Here is an 18,117-nt window from a genome sequence, read left to right on the forward strand (position 1 = left end):
TGCATAAAAGAGATTTTCGATGTCGACGTACTAAACTCAGGTATTCCAGAACTGCAACGCTAAAATTATGACGACAACACCTCGGAGCTCAACTCCCCGGGACACTGCCACAAAACCCCTGACGGGAGGCACCAAGACAATGTTCTCGTCACAAAACCATCGGAAGGATTCCAAGATACCCGCGTGATCCTAAAAAAATTTTAGTGAAATTTGAGAAGAGAAGAGTCAAAACTCTATGTCAGGATGCCTTACCAGAGCGATGAGGAGACTGGGGAGTAAAAAGAATTCCTAAACTCTCCGATATATAATTCCTAAATGACTCAAAACATTTTTCTAGACACAACTCGGCTGCTAAAAACGATCAAGCAATGGGGGCTCCTAAGGTCGGGGAAGGCTCTGATTACGAACTTGTAACGCCCTCGATGCGGCTATAGCTCCCACGTGTCGAGGCATGACTTAGAGACATAACCGCATTGAAAGCAATGTCGCAAGTTAGGCAATCATCACAACATCCCATGTAATATAGATAATAAAAGGGGAGATACATAGTTGGCTTACACTCGCCACGTCACACAAGTACATAAATAGCATTACAACATTCAAACACTCATGGCCCGACTACGGCACCAAAATAAATAAAACAACCCAACATGCGGCATGGTCTCGATCACCCCAACTGGGCATCACTACTGATCATCGGGGAAAGACACGTAGTATCGGCGTGAGTCCTCGTCGAACTCCCACTTGAGCTCAAGCGCGTCATCTGGAGCGGAATCATCAGGCCCTGCATCTGGTGTAATAGTAATCTGTGAGCCACAGGGACTCAGCAATCTCGCACCCTCACGATCAAGAATATTTAAGCTTAATAGGTAAGGCAAGAAAATATGTGGAGCTGCAGCAAGCGACTAGCATATATGGTGGCTATCCTGTTCGCAAAAGAGAGCGGGAAGAGGAGGCAAAGCATGAACGTACAACTAAAGGACAACCTGCGCAAACATTACTCCAACACCGTGTTCACTTCCCGGACTCCGCCGAGAAGAGACCATCACGGTAACTCACACTGTTGATTCATTTTAATTAAGTTAAGGTTCAAGTTATCTACAACCGGACATTAACAAATTCCCATCTGCCTATAACCGCGGGCACGGCTTTCGAAAGTTCAAATCCCAGGGGAGTCCCAACTTAGCCCATGACAAGCTCTCACGGTCAACGAAGGAATAGACCTTCTCCCGAGACATTCCGATCAGGCTCGGTATCCCGGTTCTTCAAGACACTTCGACAAGTTAAAACCAATCCAGCAACACCGCCCGAATGTGCCGACAAATCCCGATAGAAGTTGCACATATCTCGTTCTCAGGGCACACTCAGATAAGCCAGACGTCGGGTAGGCCAGCCCAGAGTTGCCCATGGTAGCTTCGGACATCGCTCGGTTTGGACCAACACTCAGAGGAGCACTGGCCCGGGGGGTTTAAAATAAGATGACCCTCGGGCTCCAGAAACCCAAGGGAAAAGAGGCTAGGTGGCAAATGGTAAAACCAAGGTTGGGCATTGCTGGAAAAGCTTTAATCAAGGCGAACTATCAAGGGGTTCCCATTATCACCCAACCGCGTAAGGAACGCAAAATCCGGGAACATAACACCGATATGACGGAAACAAGGGCAGCAAGAGTGGAACAAAACACTAGGCGAGAGGCCGAGCCTTCCACCATTTACCAAGTATATAGATGCATTAAGATAACATGGCAATATAATGATATCCCAACAAGTAAATAATGTTCCAACAAGGAACGGTCTCCAATCTTCACCTGCAACTAGCAACGCTATAAGAGGGGTTGAGCAAAGCGGTAACATAGCCAATCAACGGTTTGCTAGGACATGGTGGGTTAGAGGTTTGACATGGCAATTTGGGAGGCATGATAAGCAAGTGGTAGGTATCGTAGCATAGGCATAGCAAAAGAGCGAGCATCTAGCAAAGCAAAGATAGTAGTGATTTCGAGGGTATGATCATCTTGCCTGCAAAGTTGTCAGAGTTGACTGGATCCTCGAAAGCAAACTCAACGGGCTCCTCATTAGCGAACTCGTCTCCCGGCTCTACCCAAACAAGACAAACAAGCAACAAGGACACAATCAACCACGTGCAAACTCAAACAACATGATGCAAAGATGATATGCTATGCGGGATGCAATATGTGATGCATATGCAAGATTTGGCAAGGTATGAATGAGCCTGGCCTCAACTTGGAAATCCAAGTATGCCACTGGAAAGATGAGAAATCGCTTGAAAACGATATAAAGAATGCCGGAATCGGAGTTAGGGTTTGGAAATGGCAAGCAATTCAAATATGACCATGTTCTGCGATTTACAGCAAGTAGCCATCTAAATGCAACAAGATGAACATGCTACAGCACCCAAACATGACATCAAAATACATGGCAGGGATCCATACAAGATGCTGAACAAAAGATGAACACTGAGCTACGGCCAATTCATCCATTAACAGGTTCAAACAAGCATGGCAAAAATGCATTTGGTAAACAGATTTCAGACTTAGTGAAATTAACACTTGTCTGGAATTTCAGATCAGATAGCACTCTTTGGAGCATGAAAAGTATATTCTATAGGACCTGAATATGGCAAAGTAAAGCATGGCATGGAGCTAATCAAAGAGCTTAACAAAAGTCCCTTAGTGACCTTGAGCCAAAAGGGATCAGAAAATACATTTGCAAGCATGTGAACATGGCAAAAACATAATCAGTTCTCAGACTTAGTGAAAACTGGAGCATGCTAAAACAGATATCAAGTAGGCATGTTTACGAGCTCGATGCACTCACTACAGAGCAAGTCATGACAATCTAAGCATACATCCATCAAGAATACACAAAATACAAGCTAGACATGGCAAGAACAATAACATAGCATGCACGGATCAACTACAACATCCTCGGCAAAATTGCTAACAAGTAGACAATCTGCCCAGATTCACGAAATGACAAAAGTAGAGCTCGATTGACTCAAGCTAGGGTGCTCCATAATTGCAAAAAAAGACATGTATGGATAGAGCACTACAAGACTAACAAAACATCCTTACTGATCATCCTCAAAAGAGGCATGGATCACTAGGAAACAACATGAACATATGGCCATATGAGATAAACAGGTCAAGGACTTAGTGGAAATGCTAAGTCCCTGAAATCAGCATTAACAAATGCCTCACTTTGCAAGCTTGTGCTAGTCACCACACACATCACAAAAATACATGGGTTGCACCTCTGGATAGATGGCAAAACATACAACAAAACACATGTAGAGCACCTGGCATATCATGCATACAATAATCATGGCAAAAATGACAAATATCTAATTGGAGCAGCAGATCTGACAATTATCTCAAATAGCCTACTTCTAACAGCATTTCGGGCATCAAGATGAACTCAAATGAAAATGATGCAATGAGATGAAATGATATACTCTCTGAGATGAACATTTTGATATGCTATATGCCCAAAACGGAGCTACGGGTGAGGAGATACGACATGATGAACATAGGCAAAAAATTAAGGTTAGGGACGGAAAAAGGGGTCAACCCGATCTGATCCAGATCCGGGCGACTACTGTAGCAGCTCGCGAAGCCCGAGGTTCGTCGGCCAGAGATGAGGGTCGCCGGAGATGGAGGTCGCCGGACTTGGCGCGATGGCGGTCGAGGGCGGCAGGGCGACGAGGTGCGGCTCCGGCGCGGGGCGACCAGCCCGTGGTGATGCGGGCGCGGGGCGGCCGGACTACGAAGGCGGCTGGCCGGCGAGGTCTGCGGCGGCGCGGTGGCGTCTGGTGGCGGCGGGCGGCAGCCGGGCGAGAGGAGGCGGGCGGCGCTGGCGGCGGCGCGCGGGAGCCGGGCCGGGAGGGCCTCCCGCGGGCTCGCCGGGCCGGTGGCGCGGGGCGGCGCGCCTGCCACGTGGCGCGACGTGAGAGGGCGAGGGGGCGGCGGCAGACGTGTCCGGCGCGCGGAGGAAGGGGAAGACTAGGGTTTCGCCCGAATTTTTGGAGGAGTGCACATATTTATAGGTAGAGGACGATAGGAGAGTCCAAATGAGGTGCGGTTTTTGGCCACGCGATCGTGATCGAACGTTCTAGATGATGGAGTGGGTTTTGGTGGGTTTTGGGCCAAATTGGAGGGGTGTTGGGCTGCAACACACACGAGGCCTTTTTGGTCCCTTGGTTAACCGTTGGAGCATCAAACGAAGTCCAAATGGTACAAAACTTGACAGGCGGTCTACCTGTAGTAAACGAAGGCCGCTTGGCAAGTCTCGGTCCAAGCTGGAAATGTTTAATCCCCACACACGAAAGAAAGGTAGAAATGACCACCAGAGGAGAACGAAGCGCCGGAATGCAAAACGGACAACGGGGAAAATGCTCGAATGCATGAGATGAACCCGTATGCAAATGCAATGCACATGATGACATGATATGAGATGCATGACAACGACAACAACACACGGAGGCAAAGACCCGAACCCGAGAAAATAAAATAACTTAACGCCGAAAACGGCAAGAGTTGGAGTACATATTGGGAAAATCATATCCGGGGTGTTACACGGGTGGAAGAAGGGGTAGTGGGTAACAAGGATAGGTGGCCATGGCGGTGGCGGAGTTGGGAGGAGCGAGCGAGAAGGATGGTGGAGCAGAGCAGGGCGATGATGGTGAACAGAGGGTTTGGCAGGGGGAGGACGAGCAGATGGGTGGTAGTGGGTTTTTGGGGAGACGAGTCGACGGCCAGGCTATTGGATACGGGTGGCGGTTTGGTAGGTGGGTGGGATTTAACCAGATAGACAAGGCGTTTGTTCCTGATATTGTAACAAAAGCGAGATATGTGACCATAGCGAAAAAATTTACGGGATCTAAACTGATTTTTGCAATCTACTCGAAGATGTCCATCAGATAAACATTTGCCACCGAATAAAAGTGTGGAGGAAATAGAATTGGAGACGTGGCTGGTGGTGTTAAGTGGGGTTTGTGTAGTAGGCCGGTCGTGATTGGGTGAGGTAAGAAGGGATTGGGCCGTGGACTGGTGTTGGTAATGCTGAGGTATCACGTGGTGAGTGGGGGAGCAAGTGGGCCTTGATTGAGTGGGTTGGGCCGAGGTGCAATGGTTGGGATTTGAAATTTGAAAGGTAATAGCAGCGCCCGAAGCTGGCTCGTGATCCGAAATAGGTGTCGGTTGGTTGGATGTGATCGTAGTAGTCACCGACGACGAGCGACTGCCGACGGAGATGGAGTAGGCACCGGTGAGAGTGCGACGGGGTGATCTAGACACCATGGTCCATTCATGATCAAGATCATATATCCAAGACTAATATTCTCTAACCCAGGCTGGACCACCAAAACCCCATAGATGAAAAAAAGCATTGGAACAATGGGCATGAAAAGGATCTAAGTTTGTAGATCACAAATCCAACCGCCTTAGATATGACAGAAAAATTGAAAACATGGCCACGAAGATGAGTAACATGAAGATCTGATGGGGATCCACCAATGCAAGCATGAAGTGCTAGATCAACATGGCCAATCGTAAAAGGAAACGAAGAACGGCTAAAAGAAACCACCAAGTGGAAGGCATGATTTGGGTCAGGGCAATGGACTGGGGTGGAGAATCTGGCTCTGACCTGGCTAGCGAATCCAGCTCCCAGGGTGGGATCCAGAAGGGGTGGCGCCATGGTCGTCGAAGAGCATCACAAGGAGGAAGCGCCATGGGTCGTCGGCCGATTCGCCAAGGGAGTCGCTGGGAGGGGGTGGGTGGGAGACGCCATATTTTCCACTCCTTATTAAAGGATATAGAATTTGTTTTGACCATGTATTAAAAAATGATAATCTTGTATTTGAAAAGAATTAATCAAGCATTTGAAAATTGTTAAAATGTGTATAGAAAAAATATTGATCATGTATCCAAAAAATGTTAATCTTGTATCTGAAAATGTTAATCAAGCATTTGAAAAAAAATAGTGTATAGAAAAAATGTTGACTGTGTATTCAAAAAATGTTAAACTTGTATTTCAATAATGTTAATGTGTATTAGAAAATCTATTAGATATATAGCAAAAATGTATAATATCTATGGGAAAAGGTAGGCACAAAAAATAAGTTCTCAAAAAAAATTCATCATGTATTTAAAAAATATTAACCATATATTAAAAAAATGTTTCAGATGTATATGAAAAAAGTTAACATGTGTTGAACCAAAAAGAAACCGATGAAAAACGAATACAAAGAAATAAGAGAAAAAACCAGTGAAAACTAAGAAATACCTACAGGAAAAAGAAGAAAGAAAAGAAAAAACCGTGAAAGAATGAGGAAAAGTGGCGAAAAAACAAAGAAAAAACAGAAAATGAAGGGAAAACGGTGAAGAAAGAGAAAGAAAAAAACCAGAGAAGAAACAAAGAAATTGAAAGAAGAAAAGAAAAGAAACAAAAAGACAGCAGCAAGCGCACAACTAGCAAACAAACAAACGTACAATGAGCAAACAAGCGTGCGCTGAGAAAATGGGCCAACCCAGTATTATACGAGCGCAGGAAAGTCTTCACGCAAGACAGAACATAGCCTCGTTGTAAGCGAGATATAGTCTCGCGTCCTACTCCGTGCTAGATGGTGTATTGTCGTTGTTGCACCACTGCGATATGGAGGTAGTTCCAGGTAGCGGCCAGCTTGGCCACCGCCAGATGATCCGTCAAAATCTCGTTGTTGGCTATCTCTTTAGCAGGAGCCATCAGGTTCCGCACGGGGTTGGGCAGAGTCGTGCCTGCAGTGGGTGCGTTTGGCACATGGGGTGGCAGACCTTTCAAGATCGGCGCTGGAGGGGTTGTTGGTCTATTGGGTTTGGTTATATTGGATGGAGGCGATCAGATACTCTGCATCTCCATGATGCGGTCGTGCTCAAGCTGGGTGCAGAGGTGGATGAGCTGCATCTTCTTCCGCTCCGCCTCCATTTTTTTGGAGTTGTCGTCTGCGTTGGTGGCCATCGTGCAGAGGACCTCGGGATTGGCCGAGACAATGTCAAAGTCGAACTCGTCTTCCTCCTCAGTGTTGCGGTTCTTGTTGCCGCTGCCACCAACTTTGTTCTATATGTCCACCATGTAGACATCATCAAATTGGTTGCCAGGATAGCCTCTGGGCAATTGTTGGAGCTCTCGTCCTCGTTCGACACTTGCTCTTACAAGATCGTATGATGGACTCCACGGTGGCGATGAAGTGGGAGGTGGGTGGGTAAAAGAAGATTGTTGGTCCTCGACCTGACAGGGTGCCGGATCGCGAAGCTAGAATTAACTGCGTTGGCCGATGACGAACTCCATGTTCTCAAAGATGAGAACCTGGCCCTCGGAGAGAGGAGGAACGGGGCTAACCCATCCCGACGAGTCCGCTATGAAAGTGAGGGACCCGAGTACAAAGATCTGGCCCAACGTGCAAAAGTCATGGTTGAATGCAGATCACATCTAGACCCTAGCTCCAACAAGCACAACACCTGCCTAATGCACCATTGTCGGTGTGAAATGCGGCAAACCTTCCAACAGGGTGTTGTGTGTAGCCGGAAGATCAAGATGAGAAATAGGGAGACAAAGTTTACACATGTCCAGGCGGTAGAGCCAAAACACTACTTCCTCGTGTTTATTGACTGATGAAGGTGTACAAAGTACAATGATGATCCTAGGTGTAGGTGTATCAAGAGGTGGTGATTAAAATGGGTGATGCCCGTCTTATAAAAGAGGATGATGCTTAAGATTACATGGAAAACCTAGTCGGTTAAGGTGGTTTGTGGAGGAGAGTTTATCCCCAATGCCTTTAGCGCCCGAGCTCGCGCGCGGCTAAGTGGCCACAGCCCAATAGCACTCAATCGCTCGGTCGCCAGACCTTGTCACTCGCTAACCCATTTTTTTTGTCGCCCACGTCGTTTGCTCGGGTCGCTTGTTAACTATTTTTCTAAATGAAATGAGAAAATGTTCATGAATTTACAAAAAGGTTCATAAATTTTTAAAGGTGTTCACTAATTTGAAACAATGTTTGCAAGTTCAAAAAAGTGCATGAATTTGAAAAACAATTCGAAGATTCGGAAAAAGTTCATGCATTCAAAAAAAGTTCACAATTTGGAAAAAACTTTGTGAATTTGAAAAAGGTTCTTGGATTTCAAAAAAATCATGAATATGTGAAAAGTTCACGGCTTTCAAAAAAATTCACGAACTTGAAAAAAATGGGTTCTGCAGATTCGATTTTTTTTTGTGGATTTAGAAGAAGTTTGGGAATTTTAAAAAGTTTGCGGGTTTCAAAAAATTTCACAAATCTATAAAAAGATTCTGGGTTTCGTAAATTTGGAAAAGTTCATGGAATTTAAAATATATGAATTTTAAAAAGTTCATGAAATTCAAAGAAGTTCATGAATTGGAAAAAGGTTTACAGTTTTCCAAAATGTAAACAAATTTGAAAAATGTTTGTGGGTTCTGCATTTCAAATTAAGTTCATGAATACAAAACTCGCAAATTTCAAAATAATTTATGAATTTGAAAAAGTTCATGGATTTTGAAAGTGTTCATGAATTCAAAAAAAATATGAATTTGTTAATTATTTCATTTGAAAATTTTCATGAATTTGAAAAAGAAAAGAGAAAGATAATACGAAAAAATAAAGAAGAAAAAAGGAAACTGAACGATACCCGTCCTAGAAAAAACAGAGAAAACCGCCTAGAAAAGCCGGTGGAACATTCCCAAAACCGATGAGAAAAATAAAGGAATGATGTGAACTTGATTATTATGCGGACGAAAAAGTATTAAGCTACATGGCCGGCTCATTACAACAAAACTCGCTTCAGGTACCACGGGTACATGACATCGTCACATAGCCTTTCACCCACCATGCTTGAGCTCGCTGGACATCCTAAGCTAGTAATTGGAGCGTGCTGTTGCGCACTATTTGAGATGAAGTTGTGCGCTCGTTTCCGCCAGCTTTATCTTAGGAAAAAAGAAAAAAAATCATGTCCATCTCAAAAAAACAAACATTTCCTCACCTCCATCTAAAAAAAACCCCACCCCATCTAAAAGAACAATGAAAACCTTTCTAAGAAACCTCATCTCCATCTAAAAAAAAACTTTCCTCGCCTCATCCAACCAGCGAGTGCCACATGGCATAGTCCACCTGTCACCTCCATCTTAAAAAAACAAAGGAAAACCTTTCTCAAAAAGATCCTCACCCTCATCATTTAAAAAAACGTTTCTCACGTCATCCAACTGGTGAGCTCCACGTGGCATAGCCCACATGTCGCCCCTTCTTTCCCCTTGATGGGTTTAATTGTCCTTTTTTTTCTCCTCGTTGTCTTTCTCCCTTCTTCTTTCTCCTCTTGCTCCACCTGTGTCAACTCTAGTTGTCACTACCGGCCAGTTGGCCTTTGTTATCAGCCACGAGATTGGGTATTAGAGGCACATGTCGATCTACCAAGAATCAAACAATCACAGCTAGCAACGACAATCAAGATTTGTTAACAAGCATCAGACATGGTGCAAGTGAAGTGTGAACTGGTAAGCTGCAAGTGTGAACCAACAAAAATAATGTATAAGATGAGGAATTCGACCTCAAACCTTGAATTTATGAAATGTTCGAACAACAAACTTGGTACAAACATAAATCAAGGAAACAGATATGGTATGTACATTTAGGCTGTAAGAAATAGTAGTTGCCAGCTCTACAATACTAGCCCGGGCGTACTAATACATCATACTTCCTGTCTAGACAAATTTAAGACAAGTAATTCGGGACAGAGGTAATATTACATAGTACTAGCAACATGCCAACCATGTAGCCTTAATTCATCAAACTACTAATAAAGGTTGGCTGATTCCACACAGAAAAGGTACAACAAAGAGTCAAGAGGTTATCCCGAATTAAACAGATCCATCACCCAAACAGCATGGGAGACCATCATCAGGGAGGAAGCTCTGTCTTGAGGAGCAGCACAAGCAGAACGTGTTGCTCACCCAGCACGTTGCGATTTACTCCCAATATTCATTTTCCAAGAACGTACCTGCCAGCAAACTGCAAGATCACATCGCAGCTTATGTACTCACGCCAGTTACAAGACTAGTGTTTCTTATTTGGAAAAGAATGGCAAATACAGGCCTAGTTTGGTAGCACAGTTTTCTCAAAACCACAGTACTTCCGAACTTAGGTATTCCAACGCGCGGGCAATGAATGCGTCGATTTCTCAAAACTGTCACTTTTAACAGTTTTGGTAATACTACCCAAGTGTTTGGCCGGCATTGTCTTGCCGAAGTTTTGACCGATAGATATGCATGGCGGCATGGACAGCTACACTTAACGGGCTACATGACCCGATTAATCAGCGTGTGCTAACAGCCGCTGGCTGCATGCACGATGTCAACACATCCTCATCTAGATATTAGGATATTAGCAGTCTACAGCTATCCCTTGTATGTCTCTCCCTGCCTCCTGCACTTCTACAAAGGATGTGAAGGAAGTGTACCCTGCCTCCTGCACTTCTATGAAGGATGTGAAGTATGTGTGCACGACCCGATGGTCGAGGGCTCCAGTGGGAAGAGGAAATCCGGCAGCCGCGTATGGCTAGCTGATCGCTGACCTGGAAAGTTGCGGAAGCGATTGATCATACCACACTACGCGCACATGGGATTTGCTAATGCCTGATGGGCCTGATTGACCGGGTATTTCTCATAGAAAAACCAATCTACTTAGTGATTGGATACCTCACTTGAAAAATTATGCTAATGGTTTTGCAGGTGACACGGCGGCCGGAAGAAGATGGATGGACTCGCTAGAAAAAATAGCAGGGGAGCCTCGCGTTTCTCGGTTTAGAAAAAAGAGGACTACAGCAGAAAAAACACACTTTCAGGAATACTACGGTTTATAAAACTTCAGTTTTTCTTGACACCAAATACCAAACGCATCAAAGTATTTAAAACTATGGTTTCTAAACAGAAAGGGATTCTCTGAAAACTCCAAAAATATGGTGCTGCCAAATGTAGTGAGTGATAAAACCATTTGTAGACTATAAATAACACTGCAGCACCATACACTAAAAATGGTGATTACCTTAGTACCCTCTGAGATAAGCTTCCTTGATTCCATGCAGCCCTGCAGCCACTTCCTGCATGTTGGGGCGCTCGTTCGGGTATGGTTTGGTGCAGCGAAGCCCAATGTTTAGCACTGAACTTACACAGTCCAGGTCATTTTCCTTCACGACCACTAGAGTTTCTTCTGGAAACTCAGGCTGATCTTGAAGTACTTCAGGTTCAATAATTTCTGATATCTTGGCAGGAAAATTCATTTCAACGAATTTTACAATGTTTAGTCCATCTTTGAACATATCATTTGTCGGCCTCTTCCGTAAGAATATCTCAAATAGAACAATTCCAAAGCTGTAGACATCGCTAGCAGTCGAAATATGACCACCTGTCGCACATTCTGTAGTTCACATGCAACAATAATTTAATTCCGGTGCTAGTATGAGCAGAAGTTACTCTCAGTTTAAATAATACAATACAAGAATATGAAAAATGGAATTACCTGGAGCAACATATCCAATAGTTCCATTTATCGCAATTGAAGAGGCTGAGTATGAGTCATCAGATGATGATACCGTTGACTCAACTAAGAACCTTGCAAGACCGAAATCTCCAACATGAGCTGTCATATTGTCATCCAAAAGAATGTTGCTAGGCTTCACATCACAATGAACAATAGTTCCTTGGTTGTTATGGTGTAGGTACTCCAGTGCATCTGCTATATCCACAACAATGCTTAGCCTTTGAGCTACTGTAATATGTATCATATCTAAAGAGCTCTCATAGTCTTGAGTTGAGTATAGTAGTCCATACAAGTCTCCTCGAGGCATGAACTCATACACTAGAGCTTTGAAATCATTTCCATTAGAATCAATGCTTGAGCATGCGGTTAGTATAGGAACCAGATTACGATGCCGCACATTTCTTAAGACATTACATTCTGCAATGAAGCTATTTGGTGCCCCCCTTGTCTCCAGGTTGAAGACTTTTATGGCAACATAATTTCCATCTTGAAATAGTTTTCCTTGATACACAGTACCATATCTCCCTCTTCCAATTATGCTGGATGTTGAGAACCCGTCTGTTGCTCTAGCAATATCACTGAAAGAAACTTTGGGAAGATTTCTATCAAGTGATGGCGACGACATGGATTTTCTCTTATGTCTCCCCCTCCAGAACAATAAGAGAAGTATGACCATAGCAAGTGAGACCATGCAAGATATTGGAATTAACACTTTGAGTACAGCAAACAGTTTATGATTTCTTGAATTTGAAGGCATAACAGAACATGCCATTAAGTGTAACTGCAGAGCCCCACCACAAAGCCCATGATTTCCTTCGATCCGCAGAGCAGTTACATTCTTGAAGATTCCTTCTTTTGGGACCTCCCCCTCAAGATGGTTGAATGACAGATCTAGTTGTTCAAGATATTGTAGGTTGCCAAGAGACACTGGAATTGATCCAGTAATGTTATTGTGGGAAACACTAAGAACTTTCAGGCTACTTATTTTGCTTAACGAAGTGGGGATGCTTCCACTGAAAACATTCCAGTCCAACTTGATATCTTCCAAACTTGCACACTCACCCAGAGTGCTAGGAATATCTCCAGATAGTCTATTTGAAGAGAGTTCTAGATTTCTGAGTTGTTTGGCATTACCGATGTCGGTAGGAAGTTGTCCATTGAAGTTGTTAAAAGATAAATAAATTTCCCTTAGTGTTGGAATTCTAAAGATCTCCTTTGGCACTAAACCATGAAGATTGTTGCTGGACATGTTCAATATTTCAAGGTTTTGAAGATTTCCAAAGCTTGGTGGTATGTTGCCAACAAACTGGTTCGAGTCTAGAAGAAGATATGCCAATTGAGATAAATTGGAAAGGGAAGATGGAATAAACCCTGTAAAGATGTTGTCAGCTAAACCTAGTATTTGCAAATTTTTGAGAGCTCCTAACCATTGGGGAATGGTACCTGTAAATTGATTGCTATTCATTCCTAAAACAATCAGGTTCGGAAGGTTCGCTATGCCAGAAGGGAAACCTCCTTCCAATTGATTCCGCCCCAAATATAGATGTTGAAGCTGAATGGAAAGGTTGGATAATGAACTTGGTATGTGGCCTTGTAGATGATTCCCCTCTACCGAGAAGGCATTTAGCTTAGTACAATTGATTAAGCTGTTCATAAACTCCCAATCTTGCTTGTTACGTGCTTGGAGTTTATTGAACTCAAGGTTTAACCATGTGAGTTCGGAAAGTTTGCCAATGGACCGAAGCACCGATCCTGTGAAATTATTTTTTGATATATCAAAAATGTGTATCTGGGATGCGTTGATCAAAGAAGATGGGATTTTTCCATGAAAGAAGTTATCGGCTAATGCGAAGTTTTGGAGACTGGGTAGAGAGTTACCAAGATTGGATGGTACCTCACCACTTAAATGATTTGGACCAAGGTTAAGGGTAACAAGAGTAGAAAGGTTCAAGATGGCCTGTTGAAACATGCCTGTCAATTGATTGCTACCCACGTTCAGAATATGGAGCACATGTAACTTTGCAATCTCATTCGGGATGTTACCCTCAATATTATTAAACGCAACGTTGAACTGGTTTAGCACTGTGATGTTGGCAAGAGAGGCAGGGATGGTTCCAGTCAGATTGTTAACTGAAAGTTGCAGCACTTGAAGGTAAGGAGGCAAGTCTGCAGGAATTCGCCCAACTAGTTGATTTCTATCCAGCCATAGAGCCTTGAGGTTTGAACAGTTTGCCAGACTAGGTATCCTCCCTTGCAGTGTGTTATTGCTCAGGTAGAGGTTTTGAAGGCGATGCAAATGACCAAGGGATGGAGGAATTGTCCCAGTAAACCCATTTGTCGGTAGGAGTAGATGTTTTAGGAATGTTAGATTTCCAAGTGAAGGAGAGATTTGACCGACTAAACCTCGATTTGTAAGGTTAAGAGAAGTGACACGGTATGGATTCTTCATCCTGCAATGAACACCTTCCCAATTGCAAAAGTGGGTACTGTCATTCCAGGACATCAAGGATTGCTTTGGATCGAGGGTGATTGCATTCTTGAATTCAAGCAGTGACAATTGGTCTGTCTCATTTCCATACAGGGAGCCACAGATGATGACGTTGCAAACAATGAGCCCCAAGATAAACTGCATGATTGTAGTAATCTTCATGTCTGGCTAGCTGCCTTTGTTGAAGATCTTGATTACATGCAAACAAAAAATAAGGGCATTTTTAGATTAGCCAATAGTTGATGTTAGCGAAAAATCATTTGTCATGTCAAGTACTACCTAACCAATTATACTTCAATCCCTCCCTCAAGACTTGCCTACTGTCTTTCTGCAAGTAAGTAAAGAACAACATAAGTGAAATTACAGACTTCCAGCCAATGCAAATTTACACAATAACCATAGTCTTTTACTAATCTGACTAGATTTGAGATATCTGAATCCTACAGTCCTACAATCATGTGAAAGCTTTTGGTTCACGAACCTGCTGCCTAAACTACTGAAGCAGATGCTAGAAAACCCAATCACATATGGACCAATATGTTACGCGTATGGTCAATTCTGAAAATTATTACACAATAAGTTATTATTTTTGAAATTTAGTCACGGATGACCTGTTATAAGGAGATACAAAACAGGCACCTTCTTCAGATCCATCCCAAATTGTGATTAGGATTGGTTATGGTATTTTTTTACTTCAGATATACTCTTCCACCATCCGGGCATACAGTAATCATCATACTACAGGTAGGAGTGAGGAGATGTTAAAAAAGGTGGAAGGAGAAATACGACCCATAAAAAGTTGATTGTGGGAATCATCCTTGTTGTCATTTAAATCAACTAACAAGCACCATGTAGCTCCTCAAATGAGCCACCTAAAACACTTGGATAAAATTCGATGGAACTCTAAAAACAAGACTGTTTACAAGACTAAAGTTAGTAGAGATTAACGCACCTTGAGTTCATGTCCACCACCATCATCCTGCCATCATTTGACGGTTGCACAAACATCCCCCAAAACGGCGTGATCATGCCATCTGAACTGCCATAGCTACAAGTAACTAGGAGCTGCTTGGTTACCCCTTGATTTATAGGCAATGCAATATCTACTTCAGGAAGAAGGTATCAAACTTTAGCCTTTTAACATGCATACTTTTCGAAAAACTAAACTATGCAATTGCCTACACAACTACCCACTAGTGACCAACGAACCCATGTCCCCGAAAGAAGAAGTGACAGCATACACATATTGCTTGTCTCTGTTTACACGATGACATCAGGATATCCTTAATGAGTACGCGACGATTCTTGACACAAGGAACGACAGAGAGAGCGGCAGCAGGCCTGAATTCTCGAACAAGCTGCCGGCCGAGCAGGTGTGGACATGGTGCCAGTGTTGCTCACGGCTCAAGGGTGACAGTGTGATTTGCAGCACCACATGTTCCCACCTTGGAGCCAGACAAAACATGGCTGCACTGTTTCACACATTCATGACTAGAGAATTCCATGCCAGGTTAGAATGCAAGTCTCTATCAGCAACCAAACCGAGAATATGATACCACCATCCGACTTGGTGACTATGGGACCAGCAGGGGCGATTTCCTACCTGAACAATCTCTCACACTAAAGGTAAATAAATCCGTAAAGGAAAACTAAGCAGAAGGTCGTCCATTCCTTGCCTCTCCCTCACCTTGCGGTGCTTTCCCACCGGCGGCGCGGGCCAGAGCGCCGAGCCCCAAGCGCGGACTGAAATCGAGGAGATGGCCCGAATTTGTGCTGCCCCTCCTCCTCCGTGAGAGCACCACCTTCTCCCTCGCCGCCCCCTGCAGACCGCCGCCATGCTCGTACGGGATACGGCGCGAGTGAGATCATGGACGTGGGGATGGGCTCCGTGCGCAGTGCAGTGCCGGAGGAGGCCAGCAACGACGGCGGCGGAGAGGGGAGGGGAAATGAAACGAGGCCAGGCCGTCGGACTGGCATGCCGTGTTTCAGACTTGGACCCCACATGTCAAAGGCTACATATTCCCTTCCCTTGTCACCATAGCGCTTGAAACCGAAATCCTCGAGCTAATATTATTTGAATTGAAATCCCCGATGGATATACTACGGGAGAGAGGAAACTGAAGGAGACGCCGAGGTGCGCTCATGGAGTTCGAAAACCCACGAGCAGCTATTTCTTTCCGAGTAATGCTACACATACATAGATTTATATGGATTTTACAAACTGGTGAGTTGTGATTGGAAGTTAAGGGTGAGAAGGGGCCCACCCTAATGAAAATCAGGAGGGTGGTTAGTTAGAAAGAAAGAAGCCTAGTCAACATGTAATTACGTGTAAATCTTTGTAGGTTTAGCATTATTGATTTCTTTCCCAAATTGAAGGGGCCCACCCCATGAAAATCAGGGGAAAGTGGTTACTTAGAAAGAAAGAAGCCTAGTCAGCATGTAATTGCGTGTAAATCTTTGTATGTTTAGCATTTATTGATTTCTTTCCCAAACTGACGAGCCAAGTTTTAATCCACCATGACTTTTGAATCTCTCGTTGAATTTTCCTAAACTCGAGCAATATTAGACACCAAAAAAGGGCTTATTGTCGAGGAAAAAAAAGCTAGTAAACAGATAGACAACTCGATGTAAAATGATCAATACAAAATAAAATTACATTGAAAAGCATACCAGTCTTGTTCTTTCTCGGATTGTACGCCGTTCGTCCGGGGTTGAAAATTACACTAAATCGACAACAACACTTGCAAACGCCCTCTCCATACCAGGTTAAGTGATATTTTCAAAATATGCAATGTCGATACCACTACTTAAACTACTTTGTTGTCGTCGTTTAGTCCGAGTCCGAGTCTCACAGCTTGTTGATGTATGGAAAGTCGTCGTCGTCCTCCTCCTCGAACCGATGAGTGACGGCCACAAGTTGTTGATGCTCCTCCTTGTCGGTACTTGTGGGGCCAAAGCGCTCACTGTAGGAGTATTTTTTAGCAGATCCCTCGATAGGATATCCAACCAAGTGAGTAGATCGAATGGTAACATGGACAGAGCTTTACCTAGACGAGGTAATCCCCTACTCTGGCTCCTCATGCATAGGGGTTACAAAGATCGAGGGATTGAGTAAAGCTCTAGGTTATGTTGTTTATCTATTCGACTAGCTAATCTCAACTTTTATGGGTACCGGGGTCTAGGGTTACAGGATCTAACTCAGGAAAGGGGAGTCCCTCCGGGAGGCCGGTCGCCTTGTCTTGTACACAAAGACTTCCGGTCCATATCATAGTAGGGCCATGGGGCGGGTTGGTTGGCCCATTGCATAATCGACATGGGGGTACAAGACATCATGGAGATAATTATATGTATCGCGGATGGACGATTAAAGTGATACACACACGGATCCCCAATAGATCTGAGGACTATAATTGAGATAGATGAGAGAGTTGATGATGATGTCTTGGACAGCGATGAAGGTGATGCATCTTGATGTAGCTACCTCTGTGATCAAAGCAATTGCAAAGGTGGATGCCCTTTTGCTGACCCCCTACGGATATATTACTGAGGTGAGGTTTCTGGTACTACTTCGTATGGTGGAGGTCTCTCTGTTCATCGTACCTGAGGTATGGTTGCACCGGGGGGGGGGAGTAGTCGACAATGAGAAGGCGGCGGCACACGGTACAACCAACGGTACCAGAGGCGCGCTTATACCATGCATCGCCTGCTCTTCTAGATCCTCCAAACGATGTGTGTTTTCTTCTCCGGTGCTCCTCTCCATGGAAGGTTCCTATGACATCAAATCAACACATTATCCAACAAAAGTAAGAATTGTTCAAATACTGCTTCAAATCTTCTAATTTTGCGGGTCTTGGTGAAATCAAACAAACATGGGCGAGTGAACATGGTAGAATTCAAAATTCCTAAGTTTGCGGTGCAAAGACACCATATAAAATATGATGCAAAATGCATCCACCATCCTTCGCAACACCGTGGCGGCTCCCCTAAAATGTTGGTGGTTCCCTTCCTTATAGTAGCTCATGGCCCGTCCCCTGTAGCAT

At 44.0% G+C, this 18,117-nt stretch overlaps 1 protein-coding gene across 3 annotated transcripts; it reads right to left on the reverse strand.

Annotated features, from left to right (window-relative positions):
* Positions 1-9,302: 9,302 nt before the first annotated feature.
* Positions 9,303-16,139, reverse strand: LOC123086567 (receptor kinase-like protein Xa21). Of its 3 annotated transcripts, XM_044508326.1 has the most exons (6): positions 15,765-16,138; positions 15,030-15,180; positions 14,357-14,405; positions 11,569-14,266; positions 11,095-11,466; positions 9,305-10,051 (listed from the first exon to the last, which is right to left on the reverse strand). In XM_044508326.1, exons 4-5 carry the CDS (start codon positions 14,237-14,239, stop codon positions 11,096-11,098), a joined length of 3,042 nt encoding a protein of 1,013 aa, XP_044364261.1. In that variant the 5' UTR covers positions 14,240-14,266; positions 14,357-14,405; positions 15,030-15,180; positions 15,765-16,138; the 3' UTR covers positions 9,305-10,051; position 11,095. The 3 variants fall into 3 exon arrangements, with proteins under 3 accessions (XP_044364262.1, XP_044364261.1, XP_044364260.1); XM_044508327.1 differs by having other exon boundaries at positions 9,303-10,062; positions 15,030-16,139; XM_044508325.1 differs by having other exon boundaries at positions 15,030-16,138.
* Between the last annotated feature and the right edge of the window lie 1,978 nt (positions 16,140-18,117).

This window comes from Triticum aestivum, chromosome 4A, assembly GCF_018294505.1.
Source record: "Triticum aestivum cultivar Chinese Spring chromosome 4A, IWGSC CS RefSeq v2.1, whole genome shotgun sequence".
Taxonomy (NCBI): domain Eukaryota; kingdom Viridiplantae; phylum Streptophyta; class Magnoliopsida; order Poales; family Poaceae; genus Triticum; species Triticum aestivum.